General features: G+C 47.9%; 1 protein-coding gene across 4 annotated transcripts in view; it reads left to right on the forward strand.

The window, feature by feature from the left end:
• Positions 1–26,694, forward strand: part of ENPP6 (ectonucleotide pyrophosphatase/phosphodiesterase 6) — a 245,630-nt gene that overhangs the window by 204,369 nt on the left and 14,567 nt on the right. For all 4 annotated transcript variants that reach the window (XM_012472543.3, XM_064369857.1, XM_064369863.1 and 1 more), the window contains 4 exons: positions 2,692–2,803; positions 11,430–11,571; positions 12,288–12,467; positions 14,951–15,088. In XM_012472543.3, coding sequence (XP_012327966.1) covers positions 2,692–2,803; positions 11,430–11,571; positions 12,288–12,467; positions 14,951–15,088 — 572 coding nt within the window. The remainder of the gene's footprint in view (positions 1–2,691; positions 2,804–11,429; positions 11,572–12,287; positions 12,468–14,950; positions 15,089–26,694) is intronic.

Here is a 26,694-nt window from a genome sequence, read left to right on the forward strand (position 1 = left end):
ATTATTTTTTCTCTTAATTGTGGGGCACATTTTACTCTTTTTGGCATGTTTCATGATTTTTTATTGTATGTTGGACATTGTGTGAGAAAAAACAATAGAGATAATATGGTAAATAATATTTTCCCCAGAAAGTCCGTATTTCTTCCTATCTCAGTCCTCTAGGGTGGCAGACAAGTCAATCTAACCTGTAGTGAGCTGGATCTGGGCTTTCTTGAAGATTTAGTTAGATTCATTTTTCCACTAGCGTCACAGGTGAGAAATGATAAGACAATCACTTTAGCAAATCTTGCAATTTGTCCAGTGCTTTACGTAGAAAATTTATGTTGCCAACCTCTTGGGTCACTGAAGAATTCATTTTCTCTCCAGCATTATCTACAGCTTTCTGCAAGCTGGAAGATCTCTTTCTACTCTGGTGTATGTCCTTCGTCTTTGATAAACTGTTGCTTTGCACTCAGTGAAGAGTTTGTGTACTTTGGGGGATTTTTTTCTCAATTTTCCTATCTTAGCTTTAGCTTTTGGTAGGCTGCTGCTGTGTTTGGTTAAATTAAAATTAATTATAATTTTTGAAAATAAAGAATTCCATAGCACTATAACAGCAGTTCTACTTTGACACATACTGCCTCTACCTGTACTATAGAATTTTACATGTAATTAATCAACACAAAATAGTTTGTATTCTACTTTAATCTGAGCAAGGGTAAATTTCTCAGGTAAACTATTACCAGGCCAGTGTCAAGTCCAGATTTATTTTACTTAATAAAAGTATTAAGAGAACATCTGTTTGATAACATTAACAAACATATTTATTATTGTGCATACCAAAAACACTTACAGTTTGATATTATGTGCAAGTACCAAAAAAAAAAAAGCATGCTGTTTCTTTTGTCTGCAAAACCATGGTCATACTTGCATTACTTAGAATTTACATACAGATGTGTCAGAGACGCTAGAAGCAGACACCTGGTCACACTGTACATAGCTGTTAAACTTTTCAAGGGTAGATGATATCTTATTTGCTTTTGGGTTTCTGGCACTGAGCACAAGGTGAATACAGAAAAAAATAGCTTTGAGAGAGCAATAACAATTCACAAGTAACCTTCAACAGATGAAACATAGGTATCTAAAGCGATATAATCAGGCAAGATTCCACTGGCATTTCTTAATGAATACCTTCCCGGAAGCCATGAGCAGTATTTATTTCTGGGTCACCTAGCCTATTTTCCCCTCTCAAAAAAACATGTCTTGGAAAAGGAAGCTTCCTGCCTTCTAGTTCTGTCTCAGTTATCGTAGGGTCCCTTGCTCTCCCTGAACCAAACATATCAAGCAGAAAGCAATAGGGTCTCCCATGATGCACCCATGTCTTGCAGTAGTATGCCAGATGAAGGGATGTTTTCTGGAGGCCCATCGTCTTTTAAATCAGCCGTAACCAGCTGGCAGATGTACCCAGGGGTGGGTTTGATGTGCTTCCTGACAGAGACTCCTTCCTCCTTCTCTCCTCCACTCCCTCTTTGTCCCACTTTTACTCACTTCACCTTGGAAATCATTTTCCTTGGGCTACAAGAAAGAGCGGCATCTGGTGTCCTGGCATCCTTATCTGGGCATTTTATGGTACTTACAGTTCTCTACACACACAGTACTGCTCAGAAGTTCTCTGAACCTTTGGTCAGGCTACTGTCTTTGCCTGGGACAATTATCATCCGATTGCTGTGGCCAAATGTACAAAACTGAGCCCAACATCAGGATCTGAGGAAGGCTTGCAGGAGGAAGTGATACCTGAAGTCAGTGTCCCTCATCCGATTCCCGTAACACCCAGGAGGTATGCACCTCACTTTAGACTCGACACACTATACTGCTTTCCTGTCTCCTCCCACTAGACTAGACTCTGGGATGCTTCCGGATGGGGACCCTACCCAATCTGTTTCTGTTTCCACTATGTCTGAACATAGTGACTAGTTCATAGTAAGTGCCCAATAAATATTTACTCAACTAGTGGAAACCAAGATGGGCACATCTCTCTCCTGTTCTCTGTTCTCCTAATATGGCTGAATGTCTCTTTTGCAGGGTAACTACTTCCACTTGTCCAGGAGTCTGGGGCAGAAAAGCTGAGCCTGTTCACGTCTGAATGAGTTTGATTCTTTCCAGTCTGTTTTGGGCGAAGCAAGGATATGGCTCAGATGCCTTGCTTGAACTCAGTGATTTTTAGCTTGCAAATTTGGTAGAGTACCTCTAAGTCCAGTTAGCTTTTGTATAATGCCATGGGATAGTGAAATATTTATTTTATAATCCTCTGACTAATCAGATACTACCTAATACTTGATTCTAGAAGAGGCAAAGGTACACTGGAAGACTTTGTTTCATGAGAGACTTAGATTTCATGAAAAATCTATTGAAGAAAGTTTCAACTGAGGTATTTATATATATTGATTAATTTTGTTTTGTTTCAAATTGGGAGAGACAGCTGCTATCTAATTTTTGCCAGTCCATGACGTTGCATAGGAATGATACTTGAGAACATCTCTTCAGTTATACAAAATTACAGTTAAATACACCACTTATTAGCAATGTCATTTTAGTTCATAAAAATATGAGGAATTTTTATTTTGATTAATGATGTTTGCTTCCTGAAACAGGCTCCTAACTCGACCTTGCTTATTGAAGAGAGTAACTATTTGCCATCTTTTCTCTTCTCAGGCTGTGAGGTTGAGATTCTGGGCATCAGACCCACCTACTGCCTGGAATACAAAAATGTCCCAACGGATATCAATTTTGCCAATGCCATCAGTGATGCTCTCGACTCCCTCAAGTAAGTGTCCCAAACTCTCACCCCCACCATTGTTCTTTGTTTCCAGGCCTGATCATGGATTCCAAAGTGATTAAGAAGGCTTGGTGGAGGTGAAGTAATGTTTCAGAGTTGGTGAGCATCTTGCATGGTGATCGACTGCTACTATGGGGTAATTGTGAGCAGGTGCTTTCAGGCAGGGGCAATCTCTGGAAATGTTTAATTGAGAGAAGGAAAATCCCTAAGGGTTTGAACCACTTTTTTTATGTTGTTAAACAACGGAGAAACAATATAAATGTCAGCATTTCCCTAAGCATGATTCAGTGAGCAATTGCGTCTCTGAAGGTACTGATAAGTATTTGGCAAAAAGGAAGGATATGTGGTCAAATAAGTTTCAGAAAATTGCCTACCCTACCCCCTTCTTGGAAATGTACAAAGAGCATGGGTATGTTAGAACACAGAATCTATTTTTGCCCTCCCACATGGAACTGTGATGCACAGTTTGAAAAATGTAGGAATTAGTAATGCTGTCTTGTACAGTACACAAGGGTCTGTCAAGGGAAACTGATCACAACAGTTTAGGACAAAGCCTCAAGTCAGTCTCAGAACTCTCTGAAAGTGGAAGTCAAGGTGGGAGCCCAAGTGAGAGTTCTTAAGTAGAGATCAGCAACCAAACACTATGGATGTTGGGGGCCGCTGAGTTTCCAGAAGCGGACTTGAGGTCACTGTGGCCACTGAAGAGGTTTCCCGGGTGCATCAGGCAGAAGACCCACCATAATCACAGCATAGAGACCAGGACAGGACTTTCGTCCCCCCAAGGAAAGGAGCCCGGTTTCAAGCTGGGCACATCTGAGAGCCAACATACCCAAGGCACGGTGTACACAGCACTAGCAGGAGCCACATGAATGGCCTGTCACTCAGGCTGCCGCAGATCCAGAGCTGATCAATCATGGACTTTCTTCTTGTCATGTCCCTCCCACACCATGGTGAGCAGCAGCTACCCCCACAGAGCTGTGAAAGCAGAAAACGGCACCCTGCCTTTACTGCTGCTTACAATGATTTTACTTCCATGAAACCTATCAAGAGGGTCCGGGGAGGTGGGGGCACATAAAGGTTCATGATTTCATTGACAGGTCGGAGAGAAAATAGGTGTAAAATACATGGAAATGGAGAAGTAATTGCCCATAAGTGCTGGAGAACCACACCTGGGAGGAGCCGGGATATTGCGTTGTAGTCTTGTTTTGTGCGACTGAAGCAGAATAGCACAGCACGTGCGGCAGATGAGCAGGGCTGGAACCTGGGCATTGCTCCATGTCTAACCAATGCTGTTTCCAACATATCCAGAATGCTGGCCATCCCCACAGCTGGTAGCTGTGCCAAATATGAAAATTTGGATTAGAGTTGCTGTACAAATACCTCCAAATAACCCAACAGTGTGTTTGGCGATGTCATCCTTTTTGCATTGATCTTAACTGCCGATGGACTATCACTCTGTATTGTCCAGTGACTCACAGGTGGGTGAGCACAGAGCGCACGGCCATGAGAATCCCAGGTTGGCACTGGCCTACTAGCTGGCCAGTCTAAGTAGACTTCCCTGTCTGGAGAGACACCAGCATGTGGAGGGGAATAAATGCTGGGCTTTGTTTCCTCTAGAGAAGCTATGGAAATGCATCTTTACCTTGGGGAACATTTAGGAATGGGGAAGGTTTCAGGGTGGTAGTAGTGGTGGGGTGGGGTTATTGGTAGGGTTTGAGTGTATATCTACCATAGGTATTGGGTTCCACTAGAAAGAAAAGCCTACAGAGAACTGGAAGCCCAGGAAAGTGTCCCCAGCTACATCTCTACCTAATACCATACTGCCCAGTTCCACATATTCATATGTGGTCTATGTAGATGGCCTTGAGCTCCACGGATGGCATTCACATGGTCTGCAATGAGAGTGATGCCCCTGAAGCACTGGAGGCCTGGGTAGGATGGAAACCAGGCCAGTGCAATTGTCTCATGGGGTCTTCATATTGCCAGAGTTAATAGGGCCACCAGAAACAGCCCCTTTGGGTAGTCGGTGAAAAGACAGAGACCCACTATCTCCAAAGCTAGGCAACTCTTGAGAGGAAGAAAAGAACAGTAATTGGCTGGACGATGCTGCCTATGGAAGACAGTGAGATGGCTTAGCTCCCCACAATGACAGAGGAAGCCCCTCCTTCAGCCGACCTGTGTGTTATTATTAGAACATGTCTCATTACCTTCTTACAAAGAAGAATAAAAGCCTGAAAGTTAAGGGTCAACATTTTTCTTTGAAAGAAATCTAACCTTTGTCCCCTTCAGGAATGAGACGAGTGAGAAAGATGTCTAGGACAGTCTAGACCAGTCGCCAGCACTTTGCCTGTAGTAGCTTGTCTGTGCAATCATGTGGCTCAAAGGAATCATTACGTCTCTTGGTATGTGTGTCTAGCAAAGATGTAGGATTATTGATCCCAACAAGAAGAATGTGTCTAGAATGCCAAAGCTCACCTCTTGACTTCTGTTCAGCTCTGCTGCAGATTCCTAACTATAACTTGAGGAACACTTAGAGTTTTCATACATGAGTGTCCAAACATACACACACATTTCTCCCAGTCAGTACACAAGAGTCAGTACACAAGACTCACAGAGTGTCTTTCTTTGTCCACTTTGCTATTAGTTTGAGAGGCAGGAGAATGGAACCCAGGATAGGTGGGCTTTGACAGAAAGCAGGAGAGACTGCTAAGATCTTGAACATCGAGTTCTGCCCAGCGACATTTCCGCAGAGGATCCAGGTCAGCCTGTGGTAGGAAGGACAATCTCTCGCCCAAGTTTGATCCAGGCATAGCTTTCCAGTGCTCATAACGCATTACTGAACCCAGACACATCCTTGTGAAATGCTGCCTTTAACTTGGATAACTTCTAGAATAGGGAAAAGGAGGAGGGATGGGGATTAGAGTTTTAAGAGCCATCAGCTAGTATTGTGTCAATGGGCTTTATTTCCAATAACCCACTTGGTTCTCATGTCCACAGTTTTGTGTAGCCATTGCCTTTCCGCCTTACAAAAGAAGCCACCGGCTCTCTGAAAGTTAAACACTTCTCCTTGCTCCTCACAAGCCAGTCAGTGGTGGAGCCACTGCCCAGCAATTTCCACAGTGGCTTAGGGCCCCGTCTCTGGAGACCTGCCTTGAGGACACGGTGACTGAGAACCACTCCAGGGTCAACCCCTCAGTCCTCCACCCTGGTCTCTGCTAGCTCACACCTCTAAGACACCCTGAAATTGAGACAGCGAGAGAAAGTCCAGACATGCTTCTTTGCAAGTCTCCTCTTAGGGGCCATCCGAAGGCCTGGAGTTCTGCAGCCTGCTCAGCATCGTGTGTCTGTAGCCCGTGGCCCAGGCACTGGAGCCGTGCACCTCCCACCACACATGGGCACTCTGCAGGCAACACCCCTACACACGGCCCTTCCCCCTGGCTGAAAAGGAAGCAGGGTTTGTGATCTGCATCGCTTACTTCCATCCTCCTGGAAGTCCTACTTGCAGGATATTCATGGTTCAGTGGGCAGGAAAAGGTCCATGGTGCTAAAGCTGCAATAAGCCTTGAGTGGCTCATGGGTGGGTGGAGGAGGGCAGGGGGCAGTCATGGTGGGCTGGGCAGCTGCTTCCAGGCTTGTAGAGCAGACGCACTGTGCATCCTCACAAACGCATCAGTCAGGAAACAGCTGGGCTGCAGGACAGTGGGCACAGCCATGGGCTGTGTATAGACAGAGTCCTTTGTCAAGCTCCAGGTGACTGAAGACAGCTCCAAAGGACTGCCTTCTGGATCCCCGGAGCCTCAGTAGTGCCTGGGTTAATGAAGGAATGGATGACACAACTCTTTCCACGGGCCACCAAGAAGCCAGCTCCCATGTCCTGGCCTGGTCCCTCCTCCCTGTGTAGTACAGGGAAGAAGGAGGAGGAATCAGACTGGGTCTGGGAAACTGGCTCCTCCTCCCTGCTCGGCCACATACTCAGGAAAAGCGATCTAGGGGCATCTGGAAGGAAAAGAGAAATGGGAGGCATTTCATTCCCCTCCCCTCCCTTTTACTATGTGCCGAGTGCTTTATAAACATCAGCTTGTTTAATATACCATGTTACCCTTCGAGTAGTGTACCAGTCTGTTCTCATGCTGCTAATGAAGACATACCCAAGTTACAAAGTAAAGAGGGTTAATTGGCTCGTAGTTCTGCAGGCCTGAGGAGGCCTCAGGAAACTTACAGTCATGGCAGAAGGGGAAGCAGACACGTCCTTCTTCACAGAGCAGCAGCAAGAAGTGCCAAGCAAAGAGGGGAAAGCCCTTTATAAACGATCAGATCGCATGGGAACTCACTCACCTTCATGAGAACAGCAGCATGGGGGCAACCACCCCTACGATCCAATCACCTCCCACCGGGCCCCTCCCACAACACACAGGAGCTATGGGATCTATAATTCAAGACGAGATTTGGGTGGAGACACAGCCAGACCATATCAAGTAGGTTTTTTAGTTGGGGAAATGGAGGCTTGGAGATAATCTTGCCACTCATCCGAGGCCTCCAGGTGAGTAAGAAGAGAAGCCAGTGTTTGATTCCAGACTTGTCCAGTTCCAGTGACCCTGTCAAAAGATAGTTTTCAAAGTTAAGTCTTTGTCACGTGCTCACTACATCTGGGTATGAGGACTATGCCAAGGTTCAATGCAGTTTCTTGCTGAGGGGAACCAGGAGCATGACAAAGCTGGTAATAAGGAGAAGATGAGACACACACACATCAGGGAGCAGAAGGATGGACAATGATGAGGGATAATTATTGTTTGATGAAGATATGCTTAATAACGTACAGGATAATCAAACCATAATTTTAGGGCTGTGTTCTCCATCAGACAGAAATAATTTTCATCTTATCAGTTTCCTACAAGTTAGCAGCGAGGTTTCTAGAGTCTGAACGCCAATCATTAGTTCAGTCTGGTGACTCAAGCAAGCTTATTAGACAGTGCTCAGCACGGCACTGAGAAGACAGGCCATCATAGTGTAGGCTTTGTTTCTAAGTTTTGGATCATTTTTCTTAACAGTCACCCACTTCAGTAAGAAAAATGAAAAGAACATTAAGAACTTTTTACATGGCAAAGAAATCTGGACAGAATCAGAACGCGATGGGGGACTCAGGTGTCCCTGAAACCCCAGGGCTAGGAACCCCTTGCAGCTCTCAGGTAACTGTGCTGGTGGCCACAAGTCCTTCTGGAATGGTTCCTGGACCTTAGAGCTGTCAACAGCCAGTAGCAGATGGGCAGGCATGACTGCCCATCACTCCTCACCCAACCGATTCATTGCAAATGAGCTGACCTGGGATGGAGACCAGACCCACGTGGCAAACAGCTGGCAAGCAAGCGCCTGTCAGCTAATCTCCAGACAGGCAAGTGGTCTCAGCCCTGCAGATGGAGGTTCCTGATGAGTCAGTGAAATGTCAACGTAGAATCCTTTCACAAGAGACATACGTGTGATCCCTGAATCACAAGCATCCCAAATCCAGGATTCCCAGCATCTGGGGTTGACAGCTTCTTGACCAAAAGCCATCAGATAAATTGTCATACGTAATGGCTGACGTGGCGGTTTGTGAATATGATGATAGCCCTAAAGAAACCAGGACAGTGAGTGCTGCACTTAGCTGAGATATCTAACACGAAGAGACCTAGAAGTATTTCATTCATTACACTTTAATGCAATGGTAAACTTTATTCATGAAAACTCCTCATGCTAGTAAGTCACACTGAGTTTAATCGAATTTTTCCCTACATACAAGCCCACTCTGGAAGTGTGAACACCTAAACAGACGCCATGCTGTGTAAACAGGCACATCTGAAATGCTAAAGGTGCACGCATCTAAAGCAATGAAACACTGAGGCTTATCCAAAGGACAGATTGTATGGGAGTTTCACTATGTTCAAAGATCGCGATGGCAGAAGTACCATCAGCCCATGAATCTAGCGAATTTAGGCCTTAAAAGAGTTCTGGCACATGTGTGAAATGCTACTGTCTATTTCACCAACCACCTACACATTTGTAGGACCCTGAAGTGACTTTGTTCTCTGCTGCCTATAGATGCAGGAGTTTGGATTAGTCATGCACACATTAGTGAGCGTGCATAATGATAATGCCATTTGCGAGAAACACCTAAATCATAACCTAATCCAGTCCACAATGTGCAGGAGGGTGGTAAGGGGGCTTTTTAACCAGGCACCCGTTTGTTTTATTCTAAAAAGAGAAAAGAACATTTGACGAGCAATTTTGCTTAACTTGTAACCCATGTATCCTCAAAACCGTGAATGAAGTTCACCTCAGGGCACCCAGGAGGGCGGGTAAAGAATGTGCCTCTTCAGGAGAATTGCCTGAACCCAGGAGGCAGAGGTTGCGGTGAGCCGAGGTCACACCATTGCACTGCAGCCTGGGTAACAAGAGCAAAACTACGTCTCAAAAAAAAAAAAAAAAAAAAGAATGTGCCTCTTGCACATTTGACTGGGATGAAGGACGATACCAGGCGAGCATTCTCAGGGACTTGCTCCCAGCTGAGTGCATGTGGAGGCTCAAAGTTCGCTACAGTTAAAAGTATCCTGCCTTTGGAGATGTGGTTCTAGCTGTGTCTCAGAGGTCTGTGAGGCCTTGAGTGACGTCTTGAAACTTCTTAGGCCTATCTTCATCTATAAAACCTGCAAATGCTTTTCCATGAGGATATCTTTCACTGCCATGACAGACGTGGGAGGCCTATTCAACCCACAGACAGAGCGCTGAGTGCACAGAAGGGAAAGAGACTTGATTTCACCGTCACAGTCTCACCTGGCCCACACCTAGCCTTCTAGGGGTTGGTAGAATTCATAAGAGAATAAGATCCATTTCCAAAAGATCTTTAAGACTAAGCAGAATGTTTCTTGGTTGGCGAGGGTGGGCTGCTGAGTTCCTCCAGAGAATGCAGTGGTTGTGCCCCGGGGGTGGGAGTGAGCTGCACCAGGGTTTGAATGCCAGCTCCATCTCTTACTAGCTGTGTGATGTGGGCAACTGTCTTACACTCTCTATTCAAGACATTCGTACCTTTCATGGCTGTTTTGAAGATTAAGTAAGATAATATGTGCAAAAGCTCTCAATGTAGTGCCTGACCCATAGGAGCTGTCACTTACTGAGCACTTACTACGATTATACATTCAAAGGAGCGTTAACAGGGCTCCTGTCGTGCGCCAAACACCAGGCTGGAGCTCAGATACGATGAACAGTACATCCTGGCTCCTACAGTGAATGAATCTCACAATTTAGACAGGGAGCAGGACATGTAAGTGGGCAATTACTGCACAGTATGAAAAGTCATAGCCCAGAAGTGAACGCAGGGTGCTATGGGAACACACAGAAGGCTGCCCAATCTATCCGCAGGGCACCAGAGGAAGCTTCCTGGAGGAGGCAGCACCTCTCCTGGGACCAGGGTGAGCGGGAGTGGTTTAACGATGGTCGGGCAGACTGAGCTCTCTGAGCTACCGTGGGGCTGTTTTCCCTCCTCGTGGATGACAAGGTCCAAGGCTCTGCGAGCTCCAGGATACGGTCCTTCATTCCTCATGTTTTCAGTAGTGGGGAGGCCGTTATCACTGCATCTGTGTGCGTGCATGTTTGTGTTTAAAATCCACCAAGAGTATTAGTTCTTAACCCGTGTACCATCCAAACAGGGAAGTGAGTTTTCATTCCTTTGCCATGCTGCGTCTTTGGTTAGTCACTGCTAACATCGTCATCATCACCACCACCATGGCCATCGTCATCATCACTCTGATCAATTTCAGGTGCTTTGTGCGGAGGTTGTGGGAAAGCCAGCACTGGGGAGGGAGCCACAGTGGAAACGCTGCGGGAAGGGAGGAGAGAATATTCCAGGTTCTTCGTCCCCTCTCCCGGACTCTGCAAGCTTCCTACTCCAATTTATATCACTAGCTCCTAGTCCTTCTTAACTCAGGAATGTGGGTGAAACAGCTTGGATTTTTACCAATACTTTAGCCAAGAAGGGGAGTTTTGTCAGAATGGGGTCTTCCTGGGCCCCTAGAAATGTGGTCACTGCTAGAATTCACGTGCTATCAACATTGGAGCTGACCCTTCCCATGCCCCATAGAACAAGTGTCCAAGGGAGGCCCACTGACGCCATTCCCTGAACACTCATCTGTTTGCCTCCTGCAGGGGTGCTGTGGAAATGCTTTTCTCGTCCTGGCCAGCCAATCAGACTCATGACGTAGTGCTTAATTTAGAGCCTTCCTTAAAGTCCAGCAATGACTGTACAGCAGTTATTTAAATGACAGCTTTGAGTGTTTCTGACCTGGTGACAGCAGGCGGCCAGGATGCAGCAGTAACCATCCTCGGCCTCTTATCACATCTTCCCCCTCTCCAAGGCATGATGGGAAATCTTTCATCACCAAGGTGCTCAGGACCAGCAATTCTTAGCTCAGTGTGTGTTTCTCCCTTGGAGATCTGACCTCATTTGTTTTCGTATATTGGCTTTTCCTGGCCCAGGGACAAGGTTTTGGGGGTGTGAACAGTTTCACAGAATGCTATAGGGGTGATAAGAGAGCAAGCTGCTGGGGGCCTCCCTTACCCATGCCTCTCTCCTCCGCCCCTCCAGGAGCGGCCGCGCCGACCTGGCAGCCATATACCATGAGCGCATCGACGTAGAAGGCCACCACTACGGGCCTGCGTCCCCGCAGAGGAAAGACGCCCTCAAGGCTGTGGACACTGTCCTGAAGTACATGACCCAGTGGATCCAGGTGACCTGAAGCAGACACCTGGCCTGGCCTCCTCTCTGCCACCCTCTGTTTCTCTCCTCCACAGTCACTCCTGTCAACATCTTCCCTCTTACTGCTAAAAGCTGACTGCACCAGCACAGGCTGTGACGGGTCCCTTTGCTTCACACAATGCCTCCTGCAGTACCGAGAGATCCCTTGTTCCACAGCCAGGCCAGTGAGAGAGAATGACCTAGGTGTGCCTTCTCGCCTGGCTCAGCTAGAGCAATACCAGCTCTGTGAAACCCTCATCAGTTTGGTAGAAGCTTGACAGGAGCACAGCTGCCAATACTGATTCTGCTACATGCTTGCTGAATGACAGAACACAGGGGTCTGGTTCGTTTTTGCTTTTGTTTTCTCTTCCTGTGCCTTATTCTGTAACATGGGCACATGATAGTTGTCAAACGAGCACACGAGTTTGTTGAAAGAGCCGAAGAAGATGCAAGCAGAGGGTCCACCTTAAAAAGCTGAAAGTGCTGTGTAAGGTGTCAGCACGCACTGAACCCAGCTGAGCCTCACAGTTCCCTCTGCAAAGGGCTTCTGTTGTAGTTTTGAACTGGGTGTTGCCAGGGCGAAATAGTAGATAATTAAAGACGGAACTGAGAAGACAGCCTTTCTCCTGTCATTTGTAGTTGACGAGGTTTTCCAAGGGCAAGAGCCTCCCGGCTGGTGCTGTAACAACTGCCTTTCCCACCCCACAGGAACGGGGCCTGCAGGACGAGCTGAACGTCATCATTTTCTCGGATCACGGAATGACCGACATTTTCTGGATGGACAAAGTGATTGAGCTGAATAAATACATCAGCCTGAATGCGCTGCAGCAAGTGAAGGACCGTGGGCCTGTTGTGAGCCTTTGGCCGGCCCCGGGGAAGCACTCTGAGGCAAGACAGCCCTGCAGGGCGAGGGGGCCAAGCGGGCCTTCGTTTGTGGCCACTTTGCAGTATATCCTTTCCTCGTAGTTTTATTTATGTATTTATTTAGAGATGGAGTCTTGCTCTGTTGCCCAGGCTGGAGTGCAATGGTATGACCTCGGCTCACTGCAACCTCTGCATCCGGATTCAAGAGATTCTCCTGCCTCAGCCTCATGAGTAGCTGGGATTACAGACACGTGCCACCATGTCTGGCTAATTTTTTGTATTTTTAGTAGGGATGGGGTTTCACCATGCTAGCCAGGATGGTCTGGATCGCCTGACCTCGTGATCTGCCCACCTCAGCTTCCCAGAGTGCTGGGATTACAGGCATGAGCCACCGCATCTGGCCTCCTTCTGGTTTTAATACTGACATACAGAGCAGTGTCAGGAGCTCGGAGGCAGGTGACCTGGTTTGCCTTTCACTCCCTGAGTGATCTCTATCAGGTCTCTGTTCTTCCTTCTCTGAAACAGGCGTATGGTACCTACTGCACTGAATGTCATGAGAATTAAATGAGATAAAGGAAGCCGCGTGCAAGCCCTCACTAGGGCTGTTTAATTACTGGCCCAAACGCAGCACTTCTCAGGCCCTCTGGGGAGCATCTGTGGCATCCCTAGCTGCCCTTTCTCAGGAAGGTGGCTGCTGCCAGGCTGATCTGCTTCTGTCGGGAAACAGAAGGGTAATGAATGGAGGGAGCTGAGGCTGTGTGCAGTGCCCAGCTCCTTATCTCAGGAGCCACCATTCCCAGCTCTGTGCTCAGTTGGAAGCCAGACAAGCTCCCCACCCTGGCCCCTCTGCCTCTCTGTCCACAAGCATAGTGGTGTCGCCACAGCTGCCTCCTGGCTGCTGTGAAGTGTCTGGAAGCACGCTGAGCCCACTGCAAAGACAGTGTGAGTTGGTGACCACAACGATCCCCCAGCAGAGGGTGTGGTTGCATTCCCACACTGCCAAGATGCGGGACAAAGCTTTGCTCCCCACAGTCACTGCCCTGCACCCAGGATGACTAGACCTCTGCTTACCCTGCTCTCAAAATAATTATTCTGCCTGGCAGTAGCTGGTGACCTACCCTGAGAAGCGAGGAGGAGCAAGCGGCACCTTTGGCTGCTTGTCCCCCGAGTTCCTAGTCACTTCCTAATATGGGCTTTGTGGCTTGTCCCACTCCCAGATGAAACTGATCTGGGCAGGAAGCAACTGTCTTCCTAGGGGGAGGTGAGTCTGCCGCCCCTGGAGGTTGCCAACCACAGGGTAGGTCCTGGCCTGCTTCCTCTCTCCATCCTCACTGCAGCAATGCAGTTGGCTCTGGGCAATCATTAGTAAGGATGAAGCGCTGGTGGAGGCCAGGGCCTCACCTCTTTGGCCCAGAGAGAGACCCCCGGCAGGCTGCCTACTCCCCTGTAAGATCTGTCTATTTGGAATTGAGGAACACTGCCACGATGCCACGGTTCCCAGCCTTGCCCTATCCCCAGGGGGACGGTCCTTTGTTCTCGAGCTCCATGCTCAGGAGCTGCAGGTGCAGGGCCTGTTTATGCAGTGATCCCATGAGCTCCCAAAATATGAAATCAGGGACAAATTTTACACATTGGCAGGTTCTTGAAAATAAGTTCTTTTTTTTTTTTAATTTTGGCAAGGAAGATCATCCTTGTCTCCAATTTGGCGCTCAGGAACGTGCTGTCTCCAGAACTTGGGCATCCACAGCTTTTGAGCGAGGGAGAGCTCCTTCCAAGGTAGTGTTCAAGTCAGGCATTGCAAGCAGCCAAAGCAGTTGGTAGAGTATTCAAAAGTGGGGGCCATGTTTGGGCGACAGTTTGTCATGTGACGGACACAACAGTTTGTGAGAGCTGCTGCGTCTCGCCAGATTTTTCACTTACACAAAATCTTTCTGCAAATACATCCTACTTGCCTTAAGAACTCCGGATTTCCTTAAGTAGAAAATTGTAACTCATGGAGCCATCAGAAACCATCCACTCAATTATTTTACAGAGTTGAGTTGATCAACTAAATCTTATATTCAGTTATGTCCAGGAATATATGCCTGATTTGGCTAACGGCCAAGTCAACATCAGCCAGTCAATTTTAAATTTTAACCATAGGTATTTAAGTGGCTGTACATTAGAAATATGTACAAGGCCAGGCGCAGTGGCTGACACCTGTAATCCCAGTACTTTGGGAGGCCAAAACTGGCAGATCACCTGAGGTCGGGGTTCAAGATCATCCTGGCCAACATGGCAAAAACCCATCTCCACTAAAAATACAAAAATTAGCTGGGTGTGGTGGTGGGTACCTATAGTCCCAGCTACTCGGGGGGCTGAGGCACAAGAAGTGCTTCGACCCAGGAGGCAGAGGTTGCGGTGGGCCAAGATTGTGCTACTGTACTCCAGCCTGGTGACAGAGTGAGACTCTGTCTCAAAAAAAAAAAAAAAAGTGCAAAACTGAACATTGTTGATTTTCTTTGCAGATCTATAACAACCTGAGCACAGTGGAACACATGACTGTCTACGAGAAGGAAGCCATCCCAAGCAGGTTTTATTACAAGAAAGGGAAGTTTGTCTCTCCTTTGACTTTAGTGGCTGATGAAGGCTGGTTCATAACTGAGGTAATTATGAAATATATGACCATTTATTCACTATGCAAATTCTATAAAACAGTGCAAAGGTAAATAGTTACTCAGTTTTTACATGTAAAAGATTTTTTCACGTAGGCATCATTTGTTGCATTCTTTCTTTCTTTAGAGAATCAAAACTCGTGATCAGGTAATTGTGTAGACACAGCTATAGACGTGAACCCAGAGTCATGGTTTAGACTTCATGGCTCCAGACTCGCTGTGTTTTAACAAACGGGCCTTAACTCGATTACAGGGCTTACAATGTAACCTGTTCGCTTTAAAGCAGAACAATTACTGTGAACCAAAGCAATCGCTCAAGGGTAGTCAAAAGCAAGGAGAGGCTCAGTTTCGCTTTCACCTTCAAGAGAAATGTTTGGCAAACAGGACCGTGAGTCCCCAGCTGGCCAATTTGATCTTTCAGAGGAGAGTATCATGCATTTTTGGTCCAAACCTTAATTGCCTCATGCCTGAATGACCTCAATAGCCTCCCCCTGGTTAGCCTGGACTCCAAGCTCAGTCAGCTCTGGCATCAGTTTATGATACCGCCCACAGTGGGGAGGCCTTGTCCTTTCAGGGAGTCTGTGGTCCTGTCATGTTTACAGTCAATTCCTGAAGATGGTACAGGTTATTTTAGGAATTTGAAGAGGGTTGCAATTATTAGTTTGGTTCAAAAGTAATCGTGGCATGGGAAAAAATCATCATCACTTTTGCGTCAACCTGATAGAACGGACTCCAGGGTACGTGAGAGTCGCTGTTGAGGCCAACCGAGCATGAGACCCAGGACTCGTCAGTAGCCCCCCGGGGGTGGAGGCAGGTGATGCTTGGCAGGAATGCTGACTGGGCAAGTGTGTGGGAGTCCGGGACATGGGCATGGGAAAATGCGGGGTGTGTGGCACGAACCTCAGTTATGCAGGAGGACTGCGTGGCTTCTGGGTGCTCTCAGAGAGAAGCCCCCGGCACTAAGGAATGGAGAAAAGAGGAGATATGGTTAGGAGTGTGAGCTACGCAGAGCAGAGGCCAGCGAGGCCTCCTCAGCCAGCTCTGGCTTCTCTGCCACGTGGTTTACAAGGTCTCCGTGAGGGTCCCTCTGCCCCCTAATGCCCCTCTCTGCTACAATCCGAAATGCTTCTTGTCGCTTCATCACACCGTGTGAAGTTCACCTGGAGTGAGGCTGGGTTAGCATCACCAAATCAGGACTTAGAGTGGTTTTCTCAGGACCTCACACGGAGCACAAACGTACTCAAGCAAGTCACCTGTCTCACTGTACTCCATAATGCCAACTCTCCAGGTCGCCCCAAAGGGCTCACTTTCTGAACTTTCTTTTCAGTTTATAAAATTCTGGCAGAAGCGCTTTGAAGTTTCAAAAGCAAATATGCCGTGAAGGTTAACCCGCGGCTGCCAGTCATTTCTTAGCCGGCTATTTCCACCCGTCGTTACTTTCTCAGCTTTAGCTGAAGTCGCCCTTGCTGAGAGGCTGGGCGGAAGGGAGGGAGAGCAGAAGAGGGCAGAGGCGATTGGGGCATCTTGCTGGAAAACAGGCTTAGGTAGGGGAGTGCAGGGCCAGAGGTCACTATGGAGACGCTGGATGATGAATGAGGTGCCACCTCAATTCCGGCGGGAAAGGTCTTGGCTCCCCACAGTAGAGTGTGACAGGTGCTGGGGAAGCGGCTTCAGCCCTGAGTCCTCTCAACGAAAGTAAACATGGTATCTCTGCAGCCACACATACGGCATGAAGATGCGGGGCCTTCCAGTGAGTGATGAAACGCAGTGCTAGGAGACCTTGAGGCATCTGTTAAGACGCTCTTGTTGATAAATCACAGACCATTTGATAAATGTGGCTTAAACTAGAAGGATTTGCTATCTCACATAACTAGAAGTCTGGAGCAGGCAATTGCAGGATTGCTGAATCCAGTAACTCAATTACATCACGCCCCAAGCCAGCTCTTCTGCAATGCTCTTGCCTTTCCTCAAGGTCACAAGGTGGCTGCTGCAGCTCCAAGCATCACATCATATCCTGTTAGGACACCCCAAAGCAGGAAAGAAAGGGTGTGGGTTCTCTTTGCACATCTCCCGCTTTTATCAGGAAGCAAAATATACATACCGGATCCACGGTCAGACTCTCAGATTTTGTAGGACTCTGGGGATTATAGAATTAAGGTGAGGGGGATCTCTCTTAAAGAAGAAAACATACACAATTTTGAATATAAAATTAGGTACAGGGACTTGGAAGAAGTTCACACACTTGAGAAGCCTTGATGCATAAACTTTAACTGCACTTTAAGTCTGCTTCTGCCTGGAACCCGCTAGCAGCTTCCCCTGGCTCAGCTTTGGTTCTGTGATTTGAAATTGTGCTGAAGCGCAGACCAGGGGGCCACAATCACAGGACAGCAGTGAAACCGAGGCCAGGAGTCAGGCAGACAGGGGCCTCGAAACAAAGAACAGAGAGAAGGGGTAAGGGGACAGCAAGGACAAACAGCACCTCTGCACCCATTCTGCCTGGTGCTGGCCCTCTCAGGACACCCAGTGATGAGTCTCATGACGCGTCCTCCTGCCCCTGGCTCTGCTTCCATCTCCCCGCCATCCTCCCGCCCCGTACTCTGCTGTGGGTCCAAGTACCTGCTCCCCTGTAGGAAACTGACACATTAATGCTGACCATGTTATGTTCTATTATACATTACTTTTGTATGCATTGACAAATCACACACATACACACACACACACACACACACACACGTTTGTCTGAGTAAATCAGAAGTGACATCATCAGTTAGCAAGGGCTGACCAGTACTGCATTGTATATACTGCACTGTACAGAGAAGCCACAGAACAGGAAGGAAGAACGCCGAGCTACTGACAATTCCTTGAGCAGCATTTTAAAATATAGAATCATTTCCAAAGAAAGATTCGAGGTAATTTCAAAGATAAGTGAAGCAGAAATCTTGAAAAACAAAAAAGAACATAATAAGATAAATAGGGTGTGAAAAAATACGATTAGCTCTGAAAGACGAGGATCGCTCACTAATAGACTGTCCATGGTGGCTCATGCACCTTTAATTACTAATGATAAGTGTGCAAAACTCACCTTCATCTGTCACGCCCGGATCCTTAGGAACTCTAGAACGACCCCTCCCCCAAAGCTTCGATGACGTGCATCTAAAGTTATTTTGCACCTTGCAGATAATAAATACATCAAGAAAAATTTGTTTACATTTTAGTCAATGACAACTGCTACAATGATAACAGCGATCTTGAATTCAGTGTATTCTAGTTCCTGTTTCTGCTTTTCCTGATGACTCTGCATCGTGGATTTTGTTAGTTCTTTTTCATTTGTTTGTTTTGGTTTTGTTGTTTTTTTGAAATGGAGTCTCACTCTGTCACCCAGCCTGGAGTGCAGTGGTGTGATCTTGGCTCACTGCAACCTCGCCTCCCAGGTTCAAGAGATCCTCCTGCTTCAGCCTCCTGAGTAGCTGGGACTACAGGCATCTGCAACCATGCCCAGCTAATTTGTATATTTCTAGTAGAGACAGAGTTTCATCATGTTGGCCAGGGTGGTCTCGAACTCCTGACCTCAAGTGATCTGCCTGCCTCGGTCTCTCAAAGTGCTGGGATTACAGGCGTGAGCCACCGTGCCCAGCTGATATTGTTAGTTCTGAAAATAACATACTGCTAAATAAAGTGGAACGCACATGTGGTTCCGAGCTTCCCAGAAGCCTACCCAAAGGAACAATCACTTCCATTAATATAATTTATGGCATCTCTATCCACGAAGACAAATGTTTCTCTGGAAAATCATAATCGTCCCTGAGTCCTGAGAGATACTGAGATATCTTTTGATGACTCTTTGCAGTTTCCTAGACTAAACATCTTAATCATTTTACTTCTGTCATGGAATTTGTGAGTTTTTATCATTAAGAAATCATATGTAAAGGTTATAATTTCTGATTCTCCTTTTTTTTTTTTTTTTGAAATGGAGTTTTGCTCGTCACCCAGGCTGGAGTGCAGTGGTGCAATCTCGGCTCACCGCAACCTCCACCTCCTGGGTTCAAGCGATTCTCTTGCCTCAGCCTCCTGAGTAGCTGGGATTACCCGCATGCACCACCATACCCAGCTAAATTTGTATTTTTAGTAGAGATGGGGTTTCTCCACATTGATCAGGCTGATCTTGAACTCCCAACCTCAGGTGATCTGCCCGTCTTCACCCGCCAAAGTGCTGGGATTACAGGGATAAGCCAGTGCACCTGGCCCTGATTCTACTTTAACATAACGTTGGGGCTTTATTTATTTGCTTTCTGAGAAATCAAGTGCCCGTTCCTTCCTTATTGGCTTAGACTTCTTTATTTGACATCATTCTATTGTTTGTTATACTTTCTTGACAGCACAGAATTAAAAACCCCATTCTATATCCTCGTTTCTGCTCTGTGCCAAGGCTATTAATTGCTCACATTCCTATTTGCAAAATTTCTCCCCAAATGGTAAAAGAACGTTAAGTTTTGTCCTGAAACCTACATACCCGTCCACAGCACATGCGTCGACGTTTCAGGGCTGGCTTACGCTTTGCATCTGTGGCATGGCAAGACTCTCGGCCTGAAAGCAATCTCTCTGGGTCTGAGTTCAGCTGGAAGATGACACCGGTTTCTGGTTTAGCCTTGATTAGGAAAACAGCTGAGTCAGGACACGGTGATGCTGGGTAAGAGCCTTGAGAGTCCTGTCCCCACTCCCTTCTGCCTACAGGCACCATCTCAGAAACGTGTTTCCTCGGTAAAAATGCCCTTTCCCCAAACACACTCACTTCCTATCATCAGTGTAAGCCTTGCAGACTCCGAGGCAGCTGCACTAACAGGAAGACTTAACTGAGTTCATCTTTTTCTTAGGATTTCTTAGAGAGGTGTCACTGAGAAAGATAACGACAGAAACAGATTGAATGTGTTCCCTGGAACTGCATAGCCATGCAGCGGGACTGCTGACCCTGCCTTAGCAAAGCCAGTCCCCTGGCCGGGGCTGCCAGTTTGCCTCTGCCCCTGCACTTGTTAACAAACCAGCTGGATTTCCAACTGCTGTCGGTCCTTTCTCTGGCTTCCTGTCCTGAAAGGAGAGAAATCTGAAAGTGTACTTATTCCCATACGATGAAACAGAGATACAGCACAGGCTGCCTCCACGGGGCTAAGCCTGCCACACCAGCCAAGCTCTTTGCTTCAAGGCTAGGAAATGGGCGGTCCTCACTGAAGCCTAAGAGCTGGTCCCTGTCCTCCGGAAAGCCTTTGCCTGGCATCTTCCCGCCAGGAGATGAAGGTCACACTCTTCCCCAGAGCACGAGAGCCCTGTCCAGGTAGGCTCCACTGGAGTTTTCAGTTGGTCACCCTGCCACTGCCTCTCCCAGGGGCCTGGGGCAGGTTGGATTGTCACAATGTCACAGTGAGCCAGGGACACTGAGGAGGCGGCTCGGTGATGCTAAATTATGGGAGAGTCAGGCACAACACAGCCAAATGCCCAGAGGAGAAAGACTGTGGGCAGTTTCCAGGTACTCAAGCACACTCATCCATCCTCGGCCACGAAGGCCGTGTGCCTCAGCAATCACACGTCTAGCTCACCAGCAGGTATGTGCTGAGTGCCTCCTACATGTGAGGCCAATGACAGCTTCTAATTCCGCAGTGGGAGCTGCTGGGAGTCTTTGCCCCTCTCCTGCCCTCCCTGCTAGTGAAGGAACTAGACACTAAATAAGACACTCACGCCACACAAATAAATCGCCATGATAAGTGCTGTCATGGACACAGAGAGTGTCATGAGGAGGGTACTGGGGTGAGGGTAACAGGAACCCGATCAGGGGCTGGGGGGCCCCTCTCTGAGAAGGGAACTTGAGGCTGAACCCCAGAAGTGCTCTCCAGACTGAGGAAACGGGATGCTTGAAGAACCTGAGGCAGGAAAGACCTTTGAGAGTTAGAGGAATGGAAAGAATGGGCCAGCTGGCCAAGTGCGGGGAGCCAGGAAGGGGAAGTGGCAACGCGACGGGGCTGCTTAGGTAAGCAAGGAAGCATCGGGACAGGACTTGGTGTTTTTTATCTTAAGACCTGGTATTTTTGTGGCCGGATGTGCTCACGCTTGTAATTCCAGCACTTTGGGAGACCGAGCAGGGTGGATCACCTGAGGTCAGGGGTTCAAGACCAGCCTGGTCAACATGGTGAAAACCCATCTCTACTAAAAATACAAAAATTAGCCGGGCGTGGTGGCACGTGTCTATGATCCCAGTTACTTGGAAGGCTGAGGCAGGAGAATCACTTGAACCTGGGAGGTGGCAGTTGCAGTGAGCCAAGATCGCGCCATTGCACTGCAGCCTGGGTGACAGAGCGAGACTCTGTCTCAAGAAAAAAAAAAAGACTTGATACGTTTTATCTTAAATTCAATGGGAAACCACAGGAAATTTTGACAGGGGAGGATCAGGATCCATCGTCTTCAGGGTAATGTAATTCATAGGTCATGGGAAGAACAGAGTTAAAGAACTGAGGTCATGAGCAGTTCCATGAAAATCCTTATACTTGCCCACTAAACAGACTGTCAGTTGATTTCATGCACCTTTAATTAGTAATACTGGATGCTGCAGAGCATCCATAATCTTAATTTTTTGTGCCTGGATCGTTGCAGACTTTGGAAAGAGCCCCTATGACCCCCCAAAAGTTTCAATGACATACAAATCAAGTTATTATATGTTTTTCAGATAATAAATATATGGGGATTTTAAAAAATTTTGGTCAATAACAACCATAACAATAGTGGCTATTTGGGATTAAGAACCTCCTTAATTAATTAAGTGCCTCTCTCCTCATTGGACACTGTGACCCCAATTTTACGGAGTTAATGGAGCCTCGGCATTTTAGGCCCCTTGCCTATGGCTACAGATCTCTGAGCAACAAACCCAGGACCTGAATTCAAGTGTAGCCATGAAGCACACAGTCCCACCCAGTTCTTCCCAAACATCTCATCAGAATGTTCAGTGTATTTCTGACTTCGTGTTTCTCAGTGACAGACTCACCCTTCTGGCTTCTGCGGGGTCTAGAGCTGCATCTTGGCTCCTTCACACTAGCAGAAACAGAAGTTCTGCCATCATCCTTTTCAATTTTCTTGCTCGTGTCATACTGCAAAAACCTCCACAGCTGCTCCAAGCCCACTTTACCTCCTTTTCCTCTTCCTTATCCCAGGCCTCTCCTTTCTGATCACCAACATGGGTGATTTGAATATACTGGAACCAAAATTTTTCTGTTTGTGAAAACAATTCTTCCAGTGAAAGACTTAAGTGTCGGGAATTTGGCCAGGAAGGGGTAATCGTGCTTGCCTGAGTAACTTCAATCAGCCCAATAAATAATCAGTGGAATCCCTGGAATGCCCTCTGTGCTAATCTCCACCACCGGTCCTTCAAAGCCCAACTCAAACGCCATCTCTTCAGGAAACACACAAGAGTTGCTAATGTCCTCCAGCTTGGAATTTCCGTAAGACCTGCTGCTGCATTTGTTTATCTGGTTTGGAATCTGCCCTCCTGGAGTGGAAGCTCCCTGAGGGCAGATCTTCAGCATCTTGACCTTGTTTCCCATGATGGAGCTTGTAGAGTCTCAGTAGACGTTAATGGGTGAACGAATTAATAAATATTGAGACAGTTGATTCTTGGCTACTGACTGACAGGTTGTTCACTTGGTAGATGTATAAACCAGTCACTGAGTAAAAAGAGAAGAAAGCAAAGTCAGGCTTTCAACCTTGGCTATTAGTAGCCCCAGAAGAGATTTCAACAGGGAAGAGGTGTTGAAACCATGAATAGCAATTCTCCTCACGTGGCTGGCCCAGAGCTACAGTCCAAGGGTGGGACATAGCCGCTCTCCCCAGCCCCTCCCAGCTCTGAAGGGCTAATTTCTGCAGCCTCTCCTGGACAGTGTCCATTTTATGCCACCATGCTCACAAAGGTGGGATGGGGAAAGATTTCCCCAGAGCTTGGTGAAATATTTTGGAACATGGTGTCTTGCTGTTGATCTTCTGGACCCCTGCCTTACTTGAGAGAAATGCAGCAAATTCAGGCCCAAGCTTCTAAAGGAGGCCGGTCTTTTTCTCCAGAGGAAAGACTTATTTTGAAAACTGGAAAAGGATATGAAATGCCAGGCTCAATTCTAAAGCCTGTGGCTGAATGGCTGTTAGGCCTGGACCCAAACCATCCGGGGAAATCAAGACAATCTGGAAAACGTGGCCCCTGAGTTTCAGTGGCAGTTTTTGTGATATTGTCCAGACCTGCCTAACTGGGCTTCGCAAAGTCAGATGTAGGGCGGGAAGCTGCGTGATTTCTGGTGGTGACCAGGGTCACTCTGCGCGCTGCATGGGAGCACATGCGTACCTTTCTCAGTCTGGGCACGCTGCAAGAAACATGATTCTGAAGAAAAAGAAAAGGAAAAAGAAACCCCATCCACTGAGTGCTTTTCGCTCCACTCTAAACTCCCACGTCTTTGGATCCCTGCTGACTTTGCTGTCTGCATTTCCCATTTCGAGGATCAAGCAGTGTGTGGCCAGGGGCTCGCTGGGGTCAGGCCAGTGGCCTGAGAGGCCTAAGCAATTAAATTCTGTTTTAGAAAGGCAGAGAAAGGGAAATGGTTAGGGGAACATCTCTTTGGAGCGGCATGTGGCAAACACATCTCAAAGGCTCCTAACCACCACTCCCACGGGCTCCACAGAGGCCTGCTGGCTGGAAGCCTCTCTGCAGGACAATTTAAAATAGCAATGCCACAAAATCTGAGAAAGCGTGGTTTATAATAGAAACCACATCTCAACCTTCACACCAGCAGCAAAACCATCCAAGCCTGCCAAACTGTCATCATTTCACCAGCGTTTTCACTGAAGCCACCCATGACTTGAACATTATTGGTGCCTTTTCTTAGACTGGGAGAATGTCACAAGTGTATTGTGTTTTCAGGGAGGTGGGAGACTTCTGTTATAACCATGTCCTAGAAGAAAAAAGTAGATTTTTATTAGGCCTCTAATACATGTTGGATTGGTTTCACCTTTTACTTATTTTAATGTGACCAGATTTCAATGATATTGACCCGTTCCCTAGAGACCTGCTGTGATGCCTCAAGGGAGAAAGGGAAGAACTTGGGTCCCTAACCCAACAGTTCATGAGAATTATACTTTCAGTAGTTGAAAGGAGACATGATATATCAATCAGCAGCCCATGGGCGCTGGTCACCGGGAGTGAAGCGCCTGCTGGAGCAGCTGGAGGGCCGCCCTGGCTCCTGCATGTTGGAACGCAGCTCTGTAGCCACTGATCTCATGCCTGACTCTGCAGTCCCGTGAAGCCCTTTGAACTTTGTAAGAGGAAGACCCATGTTGCTATGCCCAGGGCCACACAAATGGACGTGAGGCACAGTCCCTGATCTCAGGCAGTTCTCAGAAAAGGACAGTCATCCTTTAACATGGCCCATGGCAGTTGCCCGGTGAGCGGCTTCCAGCCATTCCCACACCTGACTGCACATCCTGACCACCTGGGGGACATTAAGAAGAGATTCCTCAACTCCTCCTGACCTGCTGAATGCAAATATCCAAGAGCCAGGCCCAGGCCGAGCTTGGGGTGGTCCGTGTGCAGCCAGCACGGGATGCACCAGTGTGGATGTGAGCACTCTGCTTTCCAGCAGGGAGCGACACCGTGGCCTCTGTGGGAAGAAGGTCAGAGGGCCAGTACCAGGCAGATCAGGAGGGACCAGACAAGGTCCAGCAGCGGCGCCTCCTCCAGCCACCTTAGGAGGAGTGATTTAGGGACGCAAGACAGGGCTGGAGGCCGGATGTTGGGCAGCTGTGGGCCACCAGCCTCCTCCGTTATTCTCCCCAGCTTGGCAACCACTCTCCTATACATGCTGGAGAGAAGTGGGAAGGAATGGGTGAGAAATATATGTGCTCATGTATTCCGAAAATGCATCACGAAAAACCAAGTAAACACCCCGAGAGTTTGCCACAGCCGCCCCTTGCCCACATGCAGACAGCAAATGGTGAACGCGGACCGCTCGGTGCTTCCTGCTCTTCCTGTCCTCGTGCCCCTCTCTCTGCCTGTACCTTCATTCCCAGTCCAGCCTCGCATTTCTAAGTGTGCTCCCCAGACAGCTCGGCTCAGCTCAGCACACAAAGGAATCCCACAATGCTGAATGCAAACGGATGGGTCCTGGCAAGTGTGGAATACACTGTATTTAGCGGGTTTCTGATTTGGAGGTAAAGAGAGAATGTCACATTTTCTTTTCCTTTTAATGCTAAGATGACTGAGACAAAGGCCTAGTCGAGAAATTATAACTCTTCTCTCATGATTATTCTCTGGCTTCCCAAATTAATGCAAGCATAGAAGAGGCATTATCATGGGGAGCAGCCGATGGGTGCAAGCACCCAGATAGAATGCCGGCACCAGCAGAAAAGAGCACAAGCTTGCAAGCAACCGCTCAGCTGCTTCTCACCGTGCTTCCTGGGGTGGGGCGATTTATTTCCGGTTCCTTCCTGTTAGACATGATTAGCTGGTTGAGGGGCTCGTCAAGAAGAAGGGTCCTGGCATCGCTGTCTACCCCTGTCTGGGGGAGGGTTCTTGGAGGGCACTGGGAAGAGCTGAACACATCACCTGGGTGAAGATGTTATGTACATTCCTAATGTGGTGCTGATTGTACAGTGGCCAACTTGTCCTGGTTTGCCTGGGACAGTCCTGGTTTTAAAATGGAAGATCTCGCATCCCCGAAGCCCACTCAGCTGCAAACCAGGAGAGTTGGTCACCCTGTTTGGTTGGCACAACCCTGCTAGCCACTGAGAGCAAAACAACCCAGTTCCTCTCCGCTCCTGGCTTTTCCAGCAGTCTCTCCCTGATGCCAGCTTTCTTTCAATCTTTCCCTCCTAGGTCATTCAAGGGCTCCCCCACTTGGAGTTCCCAGGACTCCATCACTCCAGGAGCCTTAGAGCGTCCCCACTCTCTTTATTTGGACTCCCTTTGGGGACTCCTCATTCTGACTTTTCCTCTCCATCTCCCTACCTGCCGCTACACACACAAACACACACTCACATATACACATGCACACACACATGCTTACACTCATGCACTTACACTCATACATAGGCACATATGCGTGCACACACACATTCACACATGCATGCACACACGTGCTTACACACATGTAGGATGCATGCACAAAGCTACGTCCCCACTCACTGCCTCTCCCCACAGACCTCTTCCCGTGTCCCCTCTGCTGAAGGCCTCCCTGGGGCCTGAGCCTCCCTCCCAGCTTCGGGCTGGACACCCACTCCTGGTCCGGTTCACTCCTGGTCAGTGCCCAGCAGCTGTAGCCCCCTTCCTCCCTTACTAAAGCTGAGCTCTGGATGCGGAAGGAGCTGCCCTCCACCTCTGTGCCCCTCACCCCAGAAGCCTAGCCGAGCTCCTGGCATGAATCCAGAGCTCAGTGCATGCCCGTGGAACTGAATAAGTTGGCCCTGAAATCATGGGCTTCTCCCACAGGCTGGCAGGGACGTTCCACTGTTGCCTGGGCCTCCTCTCACCTGGGGACACCCGCTCCTTCTCTGCCTGCATGGAGTGGATTCCCTCCACACCCGTT

The sequence above is a fragment of the Aotus nancymaae genome, unplaced genomic scaffold (assembly GCF_030222135.1).
Source record: "Aotus nancymaae isolate 86718 unplaced genomic scaffold, 86718_ANA_hifiasm-v0.15.2.pri h1tg000006l, whole genome shotgun sequence".
Lineage (NCBI taxonomy): Eukaryota > Metazoa > Chordata > Mammalia > Primates > Aotidae > Aotus > Aotus nancymaae.